At 34.2% G+C, this 21,540-nt stretch overlaps 1 protein-coding gene across 12 annotated transcripts in view; it reads left to right on the plus strand.

Annotated features, from left to right (window-relative positions):
- The window catches only part of CSMD1 (CUB and Sushi multiple domains 1), a 1,150,108-nt gene extending 1,129,745 nt beyond the window's left edge, over positions 1 to 20,363 (plus strand). For 7 of the 12 annotated variants that reach the window (XM_080586628.1, XM_080586637.1, XM_080586630.1 and 4 more), the window contains 6 exons: positions 302 to 346; positions 3,313 to 3,474; positions 4,565 to 4,677; positions 5,676 to 5,763; positions 12,923 to 13,055; positions 16,878 to 20,363. In XM_080586628.1, coding sequence (XP_080442754.1) covers positions 302 to 346; positions 3,313 to 3,474; positions 4,565 to 4,677; positions 5,676 to 5,763; positions 12,923 to 13,055; positions 16,878 to 17,037 — 701 coding nt within the window. In that variant the 3' untranslated portion in view covers positions 17,038 to 20,363. Of the gene's footprint in view, positions 1 to 301; positions 347 to 3,312; positions 3,475 to 4,564; positions 4,678 to 5,675; positions 5,764 to 12,922; positions 13,056 to 15,454; positions 16,812 to 16,877 lie in introns of those variants that run through there. The other 5 variants (XM_080586632.1, XM_080586634.1, XM_080586636.1 and 2 more) reach the window with 5 other exon arrangements.
- The last annotated feature ends 1,177 nt before the right edge of the window (positions 20,364 to 21,540 follow it).

The following is a 21,540-nucleotide window of genomic DNA, read 5'->3' on the forward strand; positions in this document are numbered from 1 at the left end:
CCCCTATAAGGCTCTCTTTTATAGCACTGATATAAAATTATAGGCCTAAGTGTATAAAATAATTGGCTAGCCAGACAACTTTTCACAGTAAAAATGTTGTTTTCCTAAATTATTTTCTGATGGCTTTCGTTTAAGTGTATAGGTTTGAACACGTAAAGTATTCAAGACTTCAGTTATTTCTGTTTTAAATATAACTTTATTGGATAAGGGATAATTGCAACAATCAGGCATTGTTTTAACATTCTATTAAAAATATATCAAATATGTTCATGAAAATGATAATTTGTCTTTTTACTTGTAGGTAAAGGAGTCAGAGAAGTTAATGAAACAATAACTAAAACTCCAGGTTTGTATACAAGAAGAGTTTTAGATTTAAATAAATTAAATTGATTCACACCTTAGGTTGCTATGGATGATAAAACTATTACCAGTATTTAACTTAGGTATTTTATAACTAATTTCAAAGGAATATAAATGTTGAAGTCACTCGTGATAATAAGTACCATGTTAAACCTACTCTATGAAATTATTTCCAAAACAACATTTTAATAATTTCTACGATACCAATTCTGTGAACCGCACAAGAAAAAGTTGTCAAGCCAAAAACATAAAGCGTATATAAGAAGCAGATTTGAAGGAGTTTTATATCAGAGAGATTGCTATAATGGAGAGCCTTATGAGCATAGACTATAATTTTAGGGGTTGGGTTCAAAGTTCTGTCTTCTACATTTTTCTTGGCCTTCATTTCATAGGTATTCTAAGCCAGGTTTTCCAAAATGGTATGGGCCACATGTGTGCAGTCAACTTTGTCCTCCTGCCACTGACAAAATACATGACTGAAATACATCTGATAATTCCTTTATGTAGAGCTTCTCATGTTCAGTCATTTTTAGAAAAAAAAAGACCTATTGTTTTTACCAATTTAACTACAAGCAGTTTTTTTTTTTTTACCAAATAAATTAGCTTGCAACTCTATATTCTGAATTTTAGCAAACTTCAGGGAAAACAAGATGAATGCTTAACAATCACAGCAGTTCATGGAAGGACTCTGTAGAATAGATGGGATAAAAAGGTATTTCTGCTAATAATTAACCTTCCCAGTGATATTATTAGTGAGTGTGTCAGGTGAAATCTGAAATGAGTTCTTTTCAAATACATCACTTCTATAGACTTGCAGCAATTCAGGAGGTAATGTGCATTCACTGTAATTAATATACCATCTTAATTTATTAGAGGATTCACATCACCAAACTGCTAAGGTATGCATTAATCTGATACCACACAGGTTTTGAAGTTCAATGCCAAATTAAATTATAGACCAAGTCAAATACATTCACTATGCAGAGCATCAGCGTTAGTTCACACCATATCATGTCCCTTATGACCAATTTTGTTAAATAAGTCATGCAAATAATGGTGATTAGAGAATTGAATCTGTGTAATAAATGTCAGTAATTAACAAAAGTTTTAAGCTATTTTTTAAAAAATCAAGTCTGCACTGTTATTATGTCTTTTAAAATTGTGTATTCTATTAAGTATAGAACACCGTATTTTGGAGCATTTTCTTTACCTTGTTATCTTGTCTTTTGGTAGAATTTCATTTATTGCTTTCTGTATTTTATGGGATGAAGCTAATATTTGTCAACTAAAATTTTTCTAACAGAATAAATTAATTTTCTCATTTTCAACCTTCAGATGACTGAATAGAAATTATATTGTTTATTAAATTTCTATTTTTTCTAGAGTTATTGTTTTTATAAGAAATAGTAATACCATTTTAACACTACTGTAAATTGTAATAGAATATAAATTGTAAATAATGAGTTCTCACAATACCCATGTGAAGTTTAGCAACTATAATATTGTGTGTGATTCCCATGGTTCTCACTGCTTTGTATAGCCTTTGCAAAAATTGTTAGGAAGCCATTTTAATTAGTAGCTATGGATTTTCCCATTCCTTACATTTGGAGGAGAATCTGCAGTTGGTGTAGAGTTCATATAGTAACCACAAAGTTAATTTACTAATTCTACATTTCTATATTGTGTGGGAAAGGCAGACATTGTCAGGGCTGGGCAGAATTGAGTCAGAGCCACTATGATTCCTCAGCAGCTTCTATGGGACAAAGATTAACAGCTATTATGGGCAGCTAAAACAGTCAAAGATACTAGATATTGAAGATGTTAAATGTGGAAACAGAAGTGTGGTGTCAGCTCCTTTATAACAGTTTTATACAGTACCTGTCAGCACTGTAACATGTAATACTAGATGTTCACCTTCACAGGGATAAATTCAGGTACATTTTTAATTAACAGCAAATAAAAGACAAAAATAATTTTAACATTTTTTAAATGTCAGGTTTCACATTTACTGTAAGTAACTATTGTAGGAAAGCAATGAGAAATATCTAGGAAAAAGAGTCTAAAAGATACTTTACAAAATTAATATGTTCTCAGGAAATATATGATCTTTAAGTATTGTGAGATCCCAACTGAAATTTAAACAATAATGTGTGGAGAAAAGGTGTGGAGAAAAGACTGATAAAAACTTGTGCTAAGCTGTATCTGGAATTCAGTGGAAACAATTGAATGTTACACACAGTGCTGCTTTGTTCATGAAACAAGTAGGGTGGCCTAAGAGTGTCTCCTTCCAGGAATCCCTGACTTGAGAATATTCTTCTCCCTTCTTCATCATATCCTAAAGCTACAGGTGTTTAGGGGCAGAGTCCATCATTTTTCATAGTCTTTGGGACATTGACTGAAGCACTCAAGCTATGAAGTGTGAGGTTATTTAAAAACATATATTGTGATGGACAGCCATGATATAGTATAGGCAATTGTGTTGAAAGATCATTAGATATATTGTCCTAACGATTGTTCATTTTTACTGTAATACCTCTACCTCCTTAGAATAGCAGAGTGATGCTGTAACAGAGAAACTGAAGAACATGAGTGTCTAGAAAGATTGCTACTTTGTTGTAATCTTCTCTTCTCTTCTCTTCTCTCTTCTCCTCTTCTCTTCTCTTCTCTTCTCTTCTCTTCTCTTCTCTTCTCTTCTCTTCTCTTCTCTTCTCTTCTCTTCTCTTCTCTTCTCTTCTCTTCTCTTCTCTTCTCTTCTCTTCTCTTCTCTTCTCTTCTCTTCTCTTCTCTTCTCTTCTCTTCTCTTCTCTTCTCTTCTCTTCTCTTCTCTTCTCTTCTCTTCTCTTCTCTTCTCTTCTCTTCTCTTCTCTTCTCTTCTCTTCTCTTCTCTTCTCTTCTCTTCTCTTCTCTTCTCTTCTCTTCTCTTCTCTTCTCTTCTCTTCTCTTCCACTTTAGTTCCCTCAGATGTATTTTTTATAAATTCACTGTGGAAAGGGTTTTATGAATATTTAGGAAAAAGACAGCCTGCTACTCTGACTGTTGATTGGTTCAATACTACAAGCAGCAAAGTAAATGCTACATTCACTGAAGCATCCAACATACAACTCAAACTATCAGGTAGGCTCAGAATTCAGTGTTATAAAATCTGTCATTTTTTTGTTTGTTTGTTTTCTCTTGATCAATTTTGTTCTATTTTCTCTTGAACAGGAAGCAAAAACTTTGTTATCACTAAAAAATCTTTTCTGCTTATTTTCCAAAAGGAAAGGTGCTAAATGTAACAGTCACTTTACCATGTATTTCAGTTATTTTTATGTAGTTACCCACCTATTTTTCCCATTATATTTCAAGTAAGTAATGAGGTGTTTGGTTGTTTTGTTTGTTTGTTTGGTTGGTTGGTTGGTTGTTTTTTTTAATCTCAGACTGCTGGGTAGCATTGACCTGTTAAACTCACAGGTAATATTGAAATGACATGCAAAGTGTATGCAGCATTTTAAGGACTGTAACATTGAAAAGATCCATTATTCAACAATGATCAATATCTGCTTTAAAACAATATGGTCTTGATAATGGCATGACATACAATAGTACATAGTAAATTATGCATACCTTTTAATCAATATCATATATTCCTTTCTTCAAATCTGGCACCATGATCTTCTGATCTAGCCTCTGATCACAGTTACATTTGACATGAGCATTATAAGCTATTAGTACCTGTTAAGGTCAAAATCCTGAGATAATTTCTTTATTGTCTACCTTACAGCAAATTTTCTTTCACTTCAGTACTGTTATTTACTGGAGTAATATAATGTTGTGTTGTCAGTAAAATCCAATTTTTTCCAGTTCTAATTGACAATCTTATTTTAGCAGGGAAGCAATTCTCTGTGTATTCAGAATTATTGACATAGTGCATGAAAAGACAGATATTCATGATCATTTATTTATAAAATTTAACAGTACAAAAACATGTTTGCATTTTGTTATCAGATACAGTATGGACAAAGGGCAAAAGATGAATGAAATAAGATCCTGTTATTACAGCAATGTAAACTCTTATTTTATCCAAGTTTTAAAATTATGTTATTACAGAATGTTCTTTACAAAATATTTTACTTCTAAAGCAATGTACTTGGCTTTGAAAGGATGTTTGAACAAAATAATCCAAAAATTGTTTAAAAGGCATATGTTGCCTCCTTTATATTAATAGGTGTTTACAAGAAAGAAGAAGCCCATTTGCTATTGAAAATTTTTCAGATTAAAGGACCTAGTGATATTTTTGTAAGCAAGTTTGAAAATGACAACTGGGCGCTAGACGGTTATGTAAGTAACCAGACTACTATAGCTTGCTGAGTTTAAAATTTAAAGTAATTTGTGATTTCCTATATAACTCTAAACGTTTTTTTATATTATAAATATTGAATACAGCACACTAGATGTCAGTGTAGAAAACACCTTATTTTTCTTTTCTGAATTATGTATATAATCTTCTATCTCCCACACTCCCATTAGAATTTTTAGCTCACTAAGTGGAAAGTGGGGTGAATCAGCATATTATGCTATGTTTTTACCTTGTGTAGCTAGAGTGGGAATTTTATCTTTATTTGTTTGTTAAATAGTTCACTGTCAGAAAAATTAAAAGTTCAAAAGAACTCTCAATTTAAGAAGGGATACATAAGAGGAAGTTCTTCACAGAAAATGAGAATGAGCAATATTGCATTTGAAATAGCAGCTGTTTTCCTATATTGAGAAATAGTATAGGTTTGACACATATTCAGTCAATCTCAGGAAAACTATTTACACAATAATTTTTCAGCATAAAGAAGAGGGTAAATATGTAGTACCTTAACAGACTATTTTATTTGACTTAGAATTTTTACCTGAAGGATTTTTTATTGTCTCAATATTTATTAAATATTGATTCCAAGAGTTGACATTTAATCTTGAAGAAAAAGAGTTATTTTCCTCTTTGCAGTTTTCCTTTGTGCCTCATGATGCTGTCTATGGGAAATATTTTAAAGACTGAAAATTTGGTGAACTTTTATATCTGTACATTTAACAAAATATGTAAATATCAATTAAAGAATTTTAAAACCCAGTATTTACATCAGATGTTTTAAAGTCATTCCAAGTGTTATTTTAAAACTGTAATAGTGATGCAAACTTACTATCATAAATGTTCTCTAAACATAATCACTGACAAAGTGAAAAAAAAAAACTGTAAGAACTTCATATATCTAAATCAGAAAAAAAGGGCTAAATATTCTTATTCGTTTATCAGAAACAAATTTTATTTTTTTTTCTTCTTCAACCTACTCTAGGTGTCATCAGGGCTTGAAAGAGGTGTTTTCACCTATCAAGGTGACATACATGGAAAAGACTTTGGAAAATTTATGCTCCAAAGACAAGGTAAATGCACTCATAGAGCTTTAGTATATATAATATTTTGCAGTGTTGCAAGAGGCAGTTCAACAAATGACTCCCATCAGCTTTCTAGCTGAAGTAAGCATGTTTATTTCATGCCATCGCTATTATAAAATATACAGTGAAATATGCATATTTGAAATCTGCAGTTCAAATACTAAGTTCACTCTGTTTAATATGTTACCATCTTGTCTTTTGTAGCATAGCTACCTAATGAAATGAACACAGAATGTTCCTAAAGAGACATTGCAACTGATTCCTTTTCTGTGGACACTTTATTTAATTAAAAAAAAAAAAAAAAGTAAAACAATGCAAAGCCTTTTTCTGCTCAAATGTATAAATTGCAATCAGAATCATAAAGGAAATTAGAAGGGAAGAATTGACACTGATTTTAACTTTCATTAGGAAACTGCTTATTTCTGGTGGGGGTACTTTTCAGAATATGTATGTGTTTAGACAGAATTCCACTTCACTGTCAAAAATATGAAATGAATGACTGAAGTATATATTGATACACTACTCCAGCAGCTGCTGATAAACTAGCTGTTTTTACTTACAAAATAATTTTGTCATAAAAACTACTAAACTATTTACTCATGAAATATTTGCTTATTAAATAGTTTTGAAAAATACCAGCCATGGACATTTGCATTTCCTGATCCTGGAACACGATATATACAGCACAGTATATACACAGCAAAGTACTGGGCTTGCATGGAAAGACAGCCTAGTTAGTAGGTCAACAGCAGAGTGTATCTACATTTTATAAATTGCCTCAGTTCCATTAACTTCATTGGTACTGTACCCAATGCCTTTTACAGTTCTGCCAAAACTCCCTTGTATTTCTTCACTCTATTAACTGCTGTAATATCAGTTACCCTAAGGATTTGCTCATGTTGGCCACCTCTCAAAGTGCTATATATATGTTTAATCACAAGGGGAAAAGATCTTACTCTTCAGTTTCTCTGCCAGTTTTTGAAGCTGAATATTATTTAAGTATTCAGAGTAAACTCTTATGCGGGATAGATTATCTGTCTGTCTGTTCTTTGGTATAATCGTTATCATCATAATATCTAAGCTGCTTTTTCTTTCTGATTTTAACAAGCATGCTGTAAAAATAGAGCACCAAGATTTGCTCAAGCAAACATCTTATTTAATAGTCTTTGATATTCTATGATTGATTTTTGTTTCTATCTCAAAACAGTGGGGATATGGTTTGTTGGGTTTTGTTTTGTTTTTTCTTTTTCTTTTTACTTGACCCTGGCCAGAAAAGATATCACTACTTCTCCAGCTACCTAAGAAAAGTTTGGAGCCATTTGTTTTAGCATTGAAATCAATAACACATGGGGATAAAAGAAGAACAAGCAGAATGACAATTCAACAGTTACAGTATTCTCTGATAGCTGTATTCTGTGACAGTAGAAAATGTATCATTGTTGAGAGTTGTAACATGAGAGCTCAGTTTGTATTTTCCAAAGGTTAGTAAGGAGCTGTAGGGTTATTGTTACATGTATTCCTATGCTGAGGGCTTCTTTTCATCTTTGACATCTCAGAAGTAAGATTTCTGTAATTGCAGATACTCTCCCTTAAAGGATAATGGATTTCTTTATGTGATCATTAAATAGGCACTGATTGTCAATAGGTTCTACACTGAAAAACCAATAGCTAAAACGAAACAGCAAATTTCAGGTCAGTAAAGGTCATAACATTTGTCCATAAGCTCTCAAATTCAATGATAACTTTTTTATTTTCTCTCTCCGTTTTGTTTGTTTTGTTTTGTTTTGTTTTAATTTATTATGTTCATGAATATTCAGCTGAAGTAATGATCTCATCTATCCTCCAGCTGAAGACTTATAAATTTCTTCCGGAAGTTAAACTGTTTGCTGCCTTTACACTAAGCCAGAAGTATGCATAAACTATGCAGGCACTGTTGCATAAATAATGTAATATGAAATTTGTCACCTGCAAGCATACTTAAAAGAACAGCATTTGCCAAGAAATACTTGGTTGAATGTGAAAGTTCAATGGGTTTGATGAAGGTTTCCTTATCACACAATACTAGAGGAAGACTAGGCTCAGTGGATACACTCAGTCTTAGAACTTTATGACATGAAAATTGAAAGAACTTCAGTGTCTAAGTACTGTTTATCCTCTTTCAGAAGCAATACTGTTTGCTTGTAGCTTTAGAGAATAACCTAAAAGGCAAAGACTTCTCTGTCATCAGTCTACCAAAAGAACTAGAACTGTATCTGAGCATGCTTAAGATGCCTAAGTTCCAACATAAAATGATTTAGCCTGTTTTGCCAAATAAAACATCGCTGTTGTGGGATTTTTTTTTGATTTGTTACGTTTTAATATCTTGGCCTCTGAAGACTGCTAGTCTGCTGCTAGTTTCTGTTTCTGTAATTGTGCCTGTGCCTCACCTCTAGAGTTCTAGAAGATTGATGTTCTAAAATCTTGGCCTTGTTCATTCCAATTTGGATTGTCATAGATTTTTAGAATTGTCTAAGTTGTAAAAGACCTTTAGGATTGTCAATTCCAACCGTCAACCTGACCTACTGTGTCTCATCACTAAACCATGTTCCTTAGTGCGACATCCACATATCTCTTAAATACTTCCAGGAATAGGGACTCCACCTCTGCTCTGGCCAGCCTGATCACCATTCTCCAGAAAGAAATTCTTAATAATATCCAGTGTAAACCTTCTCTGGCACAACTTGAGACCATTGCCCCATGTCCTGTCAATTGCCACATGAGAAAAGAGAACACCACCATCCTTACTGCAACCTCCTTTCAGGTACTGTTAGAGAGCAATGAAGTCTTCCCTCGGCCTCCTCTTCTCCAGACTAAACAACCCCAGTTCCCTCAGTTTTCTAGCCCCTTCACCAGCTTTGTTGCTCTTCTCTGCACACACTTGAGCAACTCAATATCTTTCTTGTAATGAGGGGCCCCAAACTGAATACAGCATTCAAGGTGTGGTATTACCAGTGCCACATGCAAAGGGACAATTTCTTCCCTAGTCCTGATGGCCACACTATTTCCGATGCAGACCAGGATGCTGTTGGCCCTCTTGGCCAACTGAGCACACTGCTGGCTCATATTCAACCAGCTATCAACCAGTACCCACAGGTCCTTTTCCACCAGGCAGCTTTCCAGCCACTCTTCACCAAGCCTAATAAAGCTGCATGGGGTTGTTGTGACCCAAGTGCAGGACCCAGCAGATAGCCCTGTAGAATGTCATGGGATTGGTTGTGGCCCATAGATCCAGCCTATCCAGATCCCTCTGCAAAGCTTTCCTACCCTCAAGCAGACCAGCAGCCCCACCTAACTTGGTATTGTCTGCATTACTGAGGGAGCACTCAATCCCTTCATCCAGGTCATTTCAAAGTTTCTTCAAAGTACTTTTTAGCTTGTTTAGATTGAGCTAACAAATATTGACAAGTAATATGAATAATTAACTTATCTGTAATATATTTGATCAATAGGTGTGAAATACTTGTTAATTTCTTGAAAATGATCTATGCTTTTAAGCACTGAATATCATTAGAGAAGATGTGGATTTGAAATTTCGCTCTATAAAGATGTTACCCTTCCTTTCCTTTCTGTATCACAGAATCACAGAATCACAGAATTGTAGGGGTTGGAAGGGACCTCGAGAGATCATCGGGTCCAACCCCCCTGCCAAAGAAGGTTCCTTAGAGCAGGCTGCCCAGGTAGGCGTCCAGATGGGCCTTGAATGTCTCCAGAGAAGGAGACTCCACAACCTCCCCAGGCAGCCTGTTCCAGTGCTCCATCACCCTCACCATGAAGTTCTTTCGTACGTTGGTGTGGAACTTCCTGTGATCCATTTTGTGGCCATTACCCCTTGTCCTGTCCCCACAAACCACTGAAAAGAGGTTGGCCAAATCCCTCTGTCTCCCACACTTCAGGTATTTATCAACATTGATAAGATCCCCTCTCAGTCTTCTTTTCTCCAGGCTGAACAGACCCAGGTCTCTCAGCCTTTCTTCATAGGGAAGATGCTCCAGGCCCTGTATCATCTTTGTGGCCCTCCGCTGGACTCTTTCCAGGAGATCCCTGTCTTTTGTACTGGGGAGCCCAGAACTGGACACAGTACTCCAGGTGAGGCCTGAGCAGGGCAGAGTAGAGGGGGAGGATCACCTCCCTTGACCTGGTGGCCACACTCCTTTTAATGCACGCCAGTATCACTTTGCACAACTTTCAAAATTCACAAAGAGGCTCTATATCTAAACAGGATACTCAGAACTTGAGAATACAAAACAATTACACATTAGCTAACGCACAAGTAATTAGCTGAGACTAATTAACTGTGAAACTATATATTAATATGCTCTTCACACCCAACAAAGTACCAAAAGAGTCTTTGCTGTTCAACAGTTATCAGTTAGGTGAAGACAGCCTAGCCTCTGTTTCTCTTTGGAACAAGTTTACCCTCGCGGACAGTGAGTTGCTTTCCATGTCAACATTTTTTCTCTTTAATCCTTGAGCTGCTAGCCATCTTTGTCTCACATACAGCTCTTCTAATTGTAATTCTACTTTTCTTATCTTGCATGGCTTTAGCTGTCACACTCTCACACTTCAAGAGCTGTTTTCTTAGTTAGTGAGCCGTGTTGTACTGATCAGAGCCATGTTGTACTGATGCCAGACAGTAGAAACCCATAGATGAGGGTTACAGGGAAAATGCATTTGAAAGCTCTAAATAATGATGAGTAAAGGACCGTAACGAGTATTTTCTTACAAAAATATTTTTTTCTAGTACACATAAATGAGAATATTCGGTAACTTGCACAGTAAGGACTTCATTGTATTTTATCAGAATCAGAACTTTACCTGACTGCTGCTGTTTTTAGGAGGCTAAAGAAACTCCTGTCATTCTGTGAAATGATTGAAAGACCATTTATAATCTTACAGAATATCCCTTGATTGAATAATGTTTCCCAGTGACAAAGTATGTCTTCTTTTTAATAAAAAGAAAACCAAACTATCTTTTGCATTAATTTTCTTTTGGCTGTAAGCAAAGCAATATATGTTTCTAGTTTTAGCTGTGGTAGCAATCAGTACCTAAATTAGAGCATTACAATAGGCCTTCCCATTTCTTATCACAATAACACTGTCAGGAGAAATACAAAGTTCCCATCAGGATATGTTTAATCACAAATAACTCTGAAAATCATTGTAATAAGTACATGAGACCAAGTATTGTACATGAATAAAATTTAAATTATCCAGAATTGGAGCAAAGTTTCCGTAATGAAAAGCACACCACATGCACAGCACAGACCTGATCAACACTTTGCCAGTGCCAATTAAAGGTTGCAAACTTTGTTTAAAAGTTTCAGGATTGGTTAACCTAAGTGCAGTACTTCAAAAACTGTAGAGATATAGAATATTCAGTTACTTCAAATATAAGTTTAAGGTACTGAGTATCATCTGTGTGTCAGTTATCAAACATATTTCCTAAATTATCTAAATGAGTCTAGTTTTAAATGTTCAATTAAAAAAATGTATTTACATTTTTAAACAATCCCATAGTCTGTTCATACAATGTACATACATACAATCGCTTATAGTGAATTTCAAACTATTTTCTTTTAGCTGAATTCTGATTAGATATTTTAAATTTTTGCAGCTACTTATAAAGTATGACTACTACATGCAACATGACAATAGCTTTGAGAACATAACAGAAAATGAAGGCAGTGAAAAATATTACAGTATTTTGTCATGTTTAGTGATCAAAACTGATGCTTCTGAAATTCCTAGGGAGGATGCTTTAATTTCAAAGGAACTTGATTACTTTTAGATTTCATAAATTTTTTAAATTGAGTTGTGCAAAATGTATTAGAATATTAGTAGCTGAAGTATCTAAGTTTCAAAAATATCTAATGGAACAAAACCTTAGCTCATTCTTCTTTCCAATTGAGCTTGAACCACAAGAAATTATAGGAGAATTGCTTGTTTCTCTCTCATATTTTCATCTTAGATGTTACAGTAGACTGTTAGAAGCAGCACAGCGGCTGTGTGTCTGCTGTGTGACTGATCTGGGCCAGAGTCCTAAAAAGACTGATGCTGCCATCAGTGAGGGAATCATGGTGTCTGAGACAGTGCATACTGTTGGGTAGGAGCATTTCTGGGCAGTAAACACCGGTGTTTCCTATTCTACTGTACTAGCATCACCAACAATATCACGGAAATGCAAATCCAGGTATCTGTCCCAGCCTCATTTTTACAGTAATTTACCTCGGCTCTGGTCTATTCTCTTTGAATAAAATCTCAATATGGATTAAACTTATTCCATTGAAGAGCTGTAAGTTTGGTATGGTGAGATGCAGTTGACTCTGCTTTCATTGTAAAATTACTTTTCAACCTTCACAATTGTAATTGTCTGTTGGGGACCTATTTAACAAATCTGACAATGTCTCTCTATCTTGATGGAAAAGTGGGTTCCACAAAATGCCTTTCAGTCCTGGTTATCTGCTTGTCCACAACAGGAACCCAGAGAGGCCATGCCACAGGTGACTGCGTTTGCATTCTCTACACATGAATTTTATTCCAGTGCAAAAGCAGCTGCTGGAGGCTCTAAACCCTTAAAGGAAATTTTGAAGCAGCAAGGACATGCACACAAGTGCACGGGCACAAGAGTGCTATTGAACCTATCAGAAAACACTGTGTTACCTCAGTTCTCCCTACCTTTTTCATGTTTGATATAGTCACTCATTGCTTGTTGTTTCTAAGCTGAATATTAAAGATGCAGCCATAGAATAATTTTTACAGTGTTAATCTTTTATAGTAGAAGGTGTAGGGCTTAATTTTATTCAGCTAGTGACTCTTGATAGGTATATTTTATAATTATGATACTTAACTGAAACGATTATTTTACCTACTGAATACTGTTTTTAAAGCATTTTGATGTTTTAGTGTTTTTAATGATACATTATTAAGTGGTATTAACAAGATCTGTACTATGATACTGCATGCTGTTTACTTCATGTTTTTAAATAGAATGATTTTATCAAGACATTTTCTTTCATTCAAAAGATATAGACAAAAATAGAATAAAAAAGATAACTGTGAGGTAGATAGCCTGGAATTTTTATTTCTGCCCGTTTTTGTTTCATTTCAGGTCCCTTAAGTGCAGACACAGACCTTTCAAATCACTACTACGGTACCAACAGCAGTTCTGTCGCAGCTGCCATCCTGGTCCCATTCTTCGCTCTAATATTATCAGGGTTTGCATTTTACCTCTACAAACACAGGTATTGTAAATCTAATTTATTTTCTACCTTAATACACTATTTGTTTTAATTTTGATAAGCGTAAGTGAATAAAGAACACTAAAGCTTTCAAGAGTATCTTTGCTCTAGAAAGACAAACATTTTAAAGCATTCCTGCAAAGGGGATCAGTGCAGAGCAGTTATTAATGGTGAACAATTAGAAAAATAAGTCACCGTGTTAAGGAACAAAGACCTATAAACCTTCTTGGTTCGTTAGGCTATCTGATTGAAATCTCAGGTCATGTGTTATACTCTTTCATTTTAACGCTTTATTAAATTGAATATATGCTACTTCTTTAAACATGTGTATGAGTATTAATTATACAAGCTGAAAAATCCATAAAATCCCTGAGGGAACAGCCCAAAATGAGACTACTTATAATACGTGCTGAATGAGCTAGCGGATACTACTAGAATTGGCATCACTTCAGCTTGTAAGAAACTTTTACATGGCAGTAGATAATAGAATAAATCCAATAATTTTGTCTGAAATTTCATTTAAAAGCTGATATCTATGTATTTGTTGAATATTTGTCCATTCTAAGTATTACTTGTCTAGAGCTTTCTGGGACAATTCTTATATTTCCTATTGAGTTACAATATTCACTGCTTTATGTTTTTTGCAGTTTGTAAAATGGTGTTAAACAGAAATGCTGATTTTAGTAACACACTCTTAAACCTTTGTTCTATAATCATGATAGCAGGAGTATTTTGTGATTGTAAGAAATCATACAGACAAAGTAAAGTCCACCACTGGCCTGTGATAGACTTGACTGTCTACCAACCTCAGCATTAGACGATTTGTGAAGAAAAAGTTGCAGCGAGGCTTGAACTTGTGAGCTCCATTTAAAATGATGCATGTCAGGAAATGAAATACAGTCTTTGGTTGAAAAAACTGCTCAAGAAAAGCTATGAATTGTGCTTCAGAGCAAGTTACTGGAATATACTTTTCTGGTGCCTACAGATCTGCATGCTCAGATAGCTCCTACTTTGAAATGGGGGAAGCTTATGTAGCAGCATGAAAAAGCAGGCTTTCAGATAGGGTGAAGAGATGGAACCTAAAGGGAACATTGCTGTCACATTGCTCTTAGAAAGAGGAGACAAACTCTAAATGAAATGTAATAAGACTGTACTGTGACCAACAGGTACATTTTGCAGTTGTTCTATGAAGTTCGTTAAGTCTGATGTGAGTAGTAGAGGTTTTCTTTTCTATTTGGTAGAAACTATATTTAAGAGAGCTAAAATTTGTTCTTCAGTAGAGCAGATGTAATCCCAATGTTTATGGTACTGTTGGTGCAGTACTGCAGTTCTTCCTACCTTCATCTAAATTAAATGCATTAGATTTTTTAAAAAGGAGATGTTGCTTATTAACTTGGTGTTTCAAAGAATATTCTTTTTCTGTGCTTTCAAACTATTCTTCCATTAAACCATGGTTTATAGAGAGGTTATCAGAAGATATTTAAGGTATCTCCAAGAAATTAACAAGTTCATTAATGATTTAAAGTAGCCCTAGGTCACCTTTACCCTCTCTGAAAAAGATGTTCCAAAGGAAAGAGCACAGAATATGTGACTTTTGAAGCCATTTTCTTGAAGGTACCTTAGGAATAACAACCTTAAATTTTCACAGTGATGCAGTAGTAGTTATGCCACTGGAGGCTCTCTATATCAGTGAATTTGAAGGTAGTCTTACAGAAAAAAAATACTTTTTTTTTTTTTTAACGGATACTTCTGCTGTACCAGATTAATAACATCTAACTAGAGCCAGTGATGTTAAAGCTTTTTTTCGTAGCTTCAGTACCTTCTATCTGGCAGACAGGGAGTGCATCAGGACAGAAAATGGCATCTCAGTCTTTCTAAATAAAATCAAAATGTAGTTAATTATTTACACTTAGATGTTAAGATTTCTGAACATGTTTTGTTACTTCTTAAATAAAAGCATTCAGAAAAAAGTATAATTGCATGCAGAAGAATTATTTGTAAGTTGTCAATTTCTGTTACATCTTTCCGGTGACAGTTTTCCCAATCTGCTATTCAAAACAGAATCATTTCATAAAAGAGTTTGATTTTCAGCAACCCTCTTTTGATTTTTTACCATGAAATTCTTTGCTAAATTGTTTAACATTTTTTAAGCACAAAGCATCTATAGTTTGCTCTCCTTCACGGACTTTCTGTCCCTATTTCAATGGCTGAGGGAAAGTATAAAATTCTATACTGGACCTCCTTTATTTATTTCTTTAAATACTTTTAGGTGCTGAGAGACTTAAAATAGCAAAATACAGTATATTATTAATTTTATTACATAATTTTACTGAATATATCAGGAAGTCTGCATAATTCTGTTTTATTTTTCATTTAATTACTGGCTTAATATATTCTAACAGAACTTTGCATAAAAATGTGAACATCCCTGAAGTTTTGATATGTTCTACATGGTAGTAAAGTAATATCCAGAATACAAGAGTGGTTCCTGAAAGATAATTCATTGTATCCTTTGATCTACAAGTGTCAAAATTTCTGAAAATATTAGCTAGGATTTGGTCAATCTGATTACATATGCCTGGACGTATAAAATCTCTGTCAAGGTGTCTAGTACTGTTTATTGCAGGAAGTATTTATGGAGGTATACAGGCATGCTATGGCAGATTTATCTGGAATAACTGAAATTACTAACCCTTATCTGAAGATTTCTACCACTAACAGTGTACCATTTTCTAGAAACTCACAGTGCAGAGCTGCCTAATTGAGGCTACGCTGGCTGACTTTGCACTGACTCAGATTTAGTACTGTCCAGGAGACCTGTTACAGCATTTCAATGGTGCAACACTAACTTCCTGTTCTGGAATGGTAATAAAATGCTGATAACAGCAAATTACTAAACTGCTCCCACTATCTCTGCTAGAAAACGTCTAAGTCAGTAAAGGCTGTGAGCGTTTATCTAATCTAAAACCCACGATGCAATTGAAAAGAATTGAATTAGGAGCTGCTCACTCACATGTTTCTATGTACACCTAGTCATCTACTCTATTCAAGTCTTTCAAATTGACAGTTTGTATTGATCTATATCAATACAATAATAATATTTATATGTTCCTAGGTATACTGTAAAAATTATTGTGGATAAAATCCCAAATCTCCAGGAAAGTCGATTAGAATGCACTTGACTGTGATATAATTGAATTTATCAATTAAAGATGCCATTGCACTTTTCAAATTAAAACCAATACTTCAGAAAGACCATTATGTGTATTTGTAATTTGGTAAGCAGTTAATTTAGTAAAGCTGGAATAAGTGTTTCCGCTCAGTGGAAGAATTCTTTTATGGCCAGAGTATAGCAATCTAAAAATGAAAATGTCATCAGAAAATATCATAATTGTTACTACTGACATAACATGTTATAAATATTATTAGTTCCCAAAGTACTTTGTTTGTACTTTTGCTGTACATTGCTTTAGTTTTGGCTGCCAATTTTGGCACTAACAACAGGCTATGAAGTTGTCATTATTTTGACAGATTTTACAGGGGGAATACATATACCTCTATTATGCCTATATTGTTTCCACGCTTTGTAGTATTGATATGCCAATTAAGAATTTGTTTTCTTCTCTTCATGTTGTAAAAGCAACTTTCAGACAGATTTATCTTACTTTTTAAGTCCCTGCAACATCCTTTATGGATCTCTCTTTATCTATGTTAGACAGTTATGCAGCTTGTGTAGACAGGAAACTTTGAACATAAAACTTGTGATATTTGTAGAATTTTTATTTGTAATGTTTACTAATATCCATTTCCTGCCTTTTTTTCCAGAACAAGACCAAAAGTACAGTACAATGGGTATGCTGGACATGAAAACAGCAATGGACAGGCTTCATTTGAAAATCCTATGTATGACACAAACTTAAAACCCACAGAGGCAAAGGCTGTGAGGTTTGATACGACTCTGAACACAGTTTGTACAGTGGTATAGCCTTCAGTGCCCAATAAGACTGATTCATAGCCATACCTCTGATGGACAAGCAGTAATTCCTTTGGTGCCATATACCAGTTTCCCTTCTTCTCTTGGCTTTGCTGCTGTAATCTTTAACATCTTCTGTCAGCCTACATGCAGCTAAATTTTCTGGTAAAAATGTGTCAGTCTTCTGGGGATCCGACAAAGAATATTTTTTCATCTGAAGTTGGATTAAAATGCCTGGCTGCATCTGCTTCAAATCAAGGCACACTTTAAGGAAGACTGCCAAGACATGCCAATTAGTCATATTTAATGCCTCAGACTTTCATATTTGTATGTGGCTGGATGCCTTTCAATTCATTCTTCTGGGCACTTGAGTACTGTGACAAATGAAAGCACCACAGATTATCCCCAAGTACAGGAATATTCTGAAGAAATAAAGCTCTCTTGAAGGAGAAGACAACCTTCCTCGAGGTTGCATACACCTGCAAATGCTTTACCATTGAAATCTTGCTAAAAGTAAACAAACTTACAGTGTATCTCATACATAGGGTGGTTTGCCAATTTCCCAATCAGCTGTTATATTGCAAAATGTTAATGCACAATTTTTTTGCACTAGAGTGTTCTGAATGACTGAGTAAGATACTGGTAAAAATATACAGGGTTTCTACACACTTCCATTGTATATAGACATTCACTCACTCTTTGCCAAGCAAAGCATTCCACAATAAATTTACTTGGAATATTAAATTATGAGCCCTATGCTTAGCACCAGTTAAAATCTTGTGCGAGAGAGGACAATATATCTTTTGTCAAATTTTGACTAAATTTCTTTCTAAACATGATTAGAAGTCAATGGAGACTTTCAGCCAGAACAAGAGCCCATTTCTAAGAAATTTTCATTGCCAGATTGTTTTCCTCTGAAATCAGTCATCAATCACTATTGTCAGTATCATTCTATTTAACAGCAGGGGGGTTAGCAGCTATTGCTGCTTGCCATGTACAAATGTGAATAGTAATTTATTTTAGATAGCTCATAAAGCCTGTGAGCCTGTGCTCATAATACAGTCTTCCCTTTTGCATTTTTTCCATTTTTTTCCTGTAATGACATCATTTTTTGATGTTACATGAAACTAAAACACATTACAGTAGCATATGTAAACCCAGTGCAAATTGTCTATAACAAGTTGTCATTCAGTTTCTACTTTGAACAAAGAGAAATATTCAACTATCTTTACTTTCTGTTTTTTTTTTCTTTTTTTTTTTTCAGGTTTTTTAAACACACTGCTTACTGCTTTTTTACTTAAACAGTTTGAAAGTTTGACATTTGTAAATATGAATGGTTGAGTAAATCATTAACATTTGCCTAGAATTAGAGGTTTTACTGAATGAAAACAAAACAAAACACAAATATGCCAATGGGTAGATTAATTAAGTTTTTAAATTAAGAAATTACAGGAAATGGTAAAGTAAAAACTGATTTTATTCATATACATTGAGCTCAGAAACAAGGAAAGTTTGCTTTGCTTTTCTGTAAAATTCAGGTTTGAGTTTCTTTTTCTCAAGTTTTCTCAAAATGAAACTGTCTTAATGTCCAGTTGCTATACAGAATTGGAGAAAAAGATTTCTGAATTCCATATGTGTGTGGGTCTGGCTGTTACACACTAAACAAAAAGGAGATGTAAGTCCAATAACAGATTTTTCAGTTAATGGTGCAGAACAGAAAGAAAATTTCAGAGGTAACCTTTGGTCAGCTTAACAACTAACATCTGTTAGATGAAAAATACCAGCAATATAATACAGTATTGCAGGGCCTCCAGCCGTTATATTCTTCATATGAGCAAGAAAATTTTCTGAAGAAAATTTAATAAATAATCCTTTTCAGTCAGTTTCTTGTTCATTTTTTTAGTAGTTTTTGGCTTTGTTTTTTGTTTGTTTCTGAGTTTTTTGTGTAGTAAATTTCATTTTTCTGTAACTTCTCAGAGCCCTTCACATTTCCTGAGAAAGAAGAAAGTCATAACAAAGTTGTTGTCCTGATCCCCTCTACAGTTGCTCTGCAAATGAAAAGCTTCCTTAAAAACAGTGAGCCAGGGAGGGAATTGTGTGATTAAAATTTTTGACAGGTGTTCAAAATTATCATTACTGTTTTGGAAGTCTTTCTGCAGTGACAATAGCAGGAAAAAAAAAAAGGAATATTGGAAACAAGTGCAGGATTCTAGCTAAGTAGTTACTATTGATGGTTTTGGTGTAGTGACCCATCTAACTGTGACTACTGAGGTATGCTTTGGAGGAAAGGTTGCAGAAACAGAATTGTTAAATTATTTGATGTGTTTTCTTAAACAGTCCAGATTCTGTGCATTCTTTATCCATTGGTTCACTTTGAGGAGGTTATGTGAGGATTGTTTTTCATGAGTGAGTGTTCTTTGAAACGAGGCACTCAAAATTGGAGCACACTGACAAATTGTCTTGAGATGTTTGTTTAGAGTATTGCATAAACAGAAGTTTCATACTTGAACCCAAGTAAAGGAAAGATGTCAGAGTTCTATCAGATCTATCCACATCCCTCAAATACCTCTTCTTCTCCATATGTTTGAGTCTTCTGTTCAGGCTGGATCTCTTTCTCCTGAAGTTATTTTACAGAGGGCTGTGTATGGTGCTTCATCAGAATAAGACTCTTAAAACATTGTACAGTGGCCAGGTAATGGCAGCCAGGAAAACTGCTTTCTGAGATATATGCAGAAGACTTTTCCCCCAGTGTTGACCATATCATTATTATGGGCTAATAAGACATGCTATATATTTTTTTTAAAAACAGGTTATGTGCTTCAAAGCTGTTAAAAACTGCTGCTTGTATCACACATCTTGCCTTTCTCCAGGCTAGCTGCAATAATTTTTTTTCTTGTGTAAAATATTTTGTAAACAAATAAAAGCTGTTATTAAAAAAAAAAAAGAAAAAAAAGAAAGAACAGGTGGGAGGGTGAGGGTGGGGGGATTGGGGAAGAACGCCGGCATTATGATCAAGTCAATCTAATTTTCATTCCCAGTATTTCATTCTGCCATTTCACTACATGCTGCTGTGACATGAAGTAGGTGCAAAAGACCTTTTTGTACAGAGATATATTTTTTATGAAGAATTTGTAAAATTATTAAATATGCTGTACTTTTTTGATTAATGTAGGTAAATTGTTAAAAATAAATGTTTTTACAATACAAAAAAATGTAATTTTCCCAATAATGTAAAATTTACCATCTTTAGCTGATTTTCAGTTCTGATCCTATTACACATGTATTAATATTAAAGTGGCCTGTTAAAAATAAACAGTATTCTCTTTGGAAAAAAAAAATACTATAAAAGATTGTAATATAGCCTGTGCAATGCCACCTACCTTGAAAGCAAAATCAGAGTTCTAATTAAATATTTAATTTTAGATTTTCAGCTTTTGTGTGACCTATTCTTATAAATATTTTTCTTCTATTTGATTTTGTACTTTGAAATCTCAGATACAGATTTTTCATTACATTAGTTTGTTCAGCAGAATCTTAGTCTTGTCATTTTAAGTTCCCAAGCATTACGCAACTTGGCAAAAAAAATCAGATATAGTCTAGAGATATGAGATCTACATCCTGTTATCTTATGCTTATCATTCAGATTTTAAAATAAGACTTAGGCTACCAAATCATTGTGGTTTTTTTTTGTTTGTTTGTTTGTTTTTAAATAACCTGTTTATTCATCCACAAGCCTGCATCCTACCTGTGAAAGTGATGGATCACATGGAGCCAGAGGTATTTCTGATTGTATATGTCTGAGAGGTGGTTCTGCAGTCACTTAGATGTGCATACTTCTACTGAAATGAAAATGCCTATGTATATAACAATATATTAGGGTTTTCAGGATCAAGACCTGACATTCCAATCAATTTTATTTATTCATTTATTTTACTATGTATTAATGTAGAGGATTTATTTACTTGATTTCTCTCTTGGCAGCTTAAGAAGTAATGAGTCAGGCTTCAAGCTTGTTCAACGCATTATTCCTTAGTGAATCAGTGGTAGTATGTGAATACGGTTCACCTTTTGAAGAAAATTAAGATATGAGCATGTCCTTGCTTCCTTTTTGGTCTTCACAATCTATCCTTCTGTTAATATTATGTCTTATAGCCAGTTGTTAAAGAGTCCATCTCTCAGAATGATTTGACTTTCATTCTGACACTAAAATAAGCTATAATCATTAGAATAATCAACTGAGATATTGAGACATTATTTGACAGGAAATTGTGATTTTACTTCTAATCCCAAACCATTGTCTGTATGTACTACGCAAGTGAACTATTGTCTTTTTTCGGTACTGCCAAGCTGCATGTCAGCTGTTGAAAATTACTTTTCCCTTATGATCTATTCAGAAATGTAAGACCGTGTATTTAATTTTGAATTGTAGAGAAACCATTGATAGAAAATATGTTTTCTGTTTGTTGAGGACATAAAGTTGCTTCAGAGCCACACTCAGCTGCACCTGTAAACAAC

Source organism: Anser brachyrhynchus (genome assembly GCF_964034855.1).
Source record: "Anser brachyrhynchus genome assembly, chromosome: 3".
Taxonomy (NCBI): domain Eukaryota; kingdom Metazoa; phylum Chordata; class Aves; order Anseriformes; family Anatidae; genus Anser; species Anser brachyrhynchus.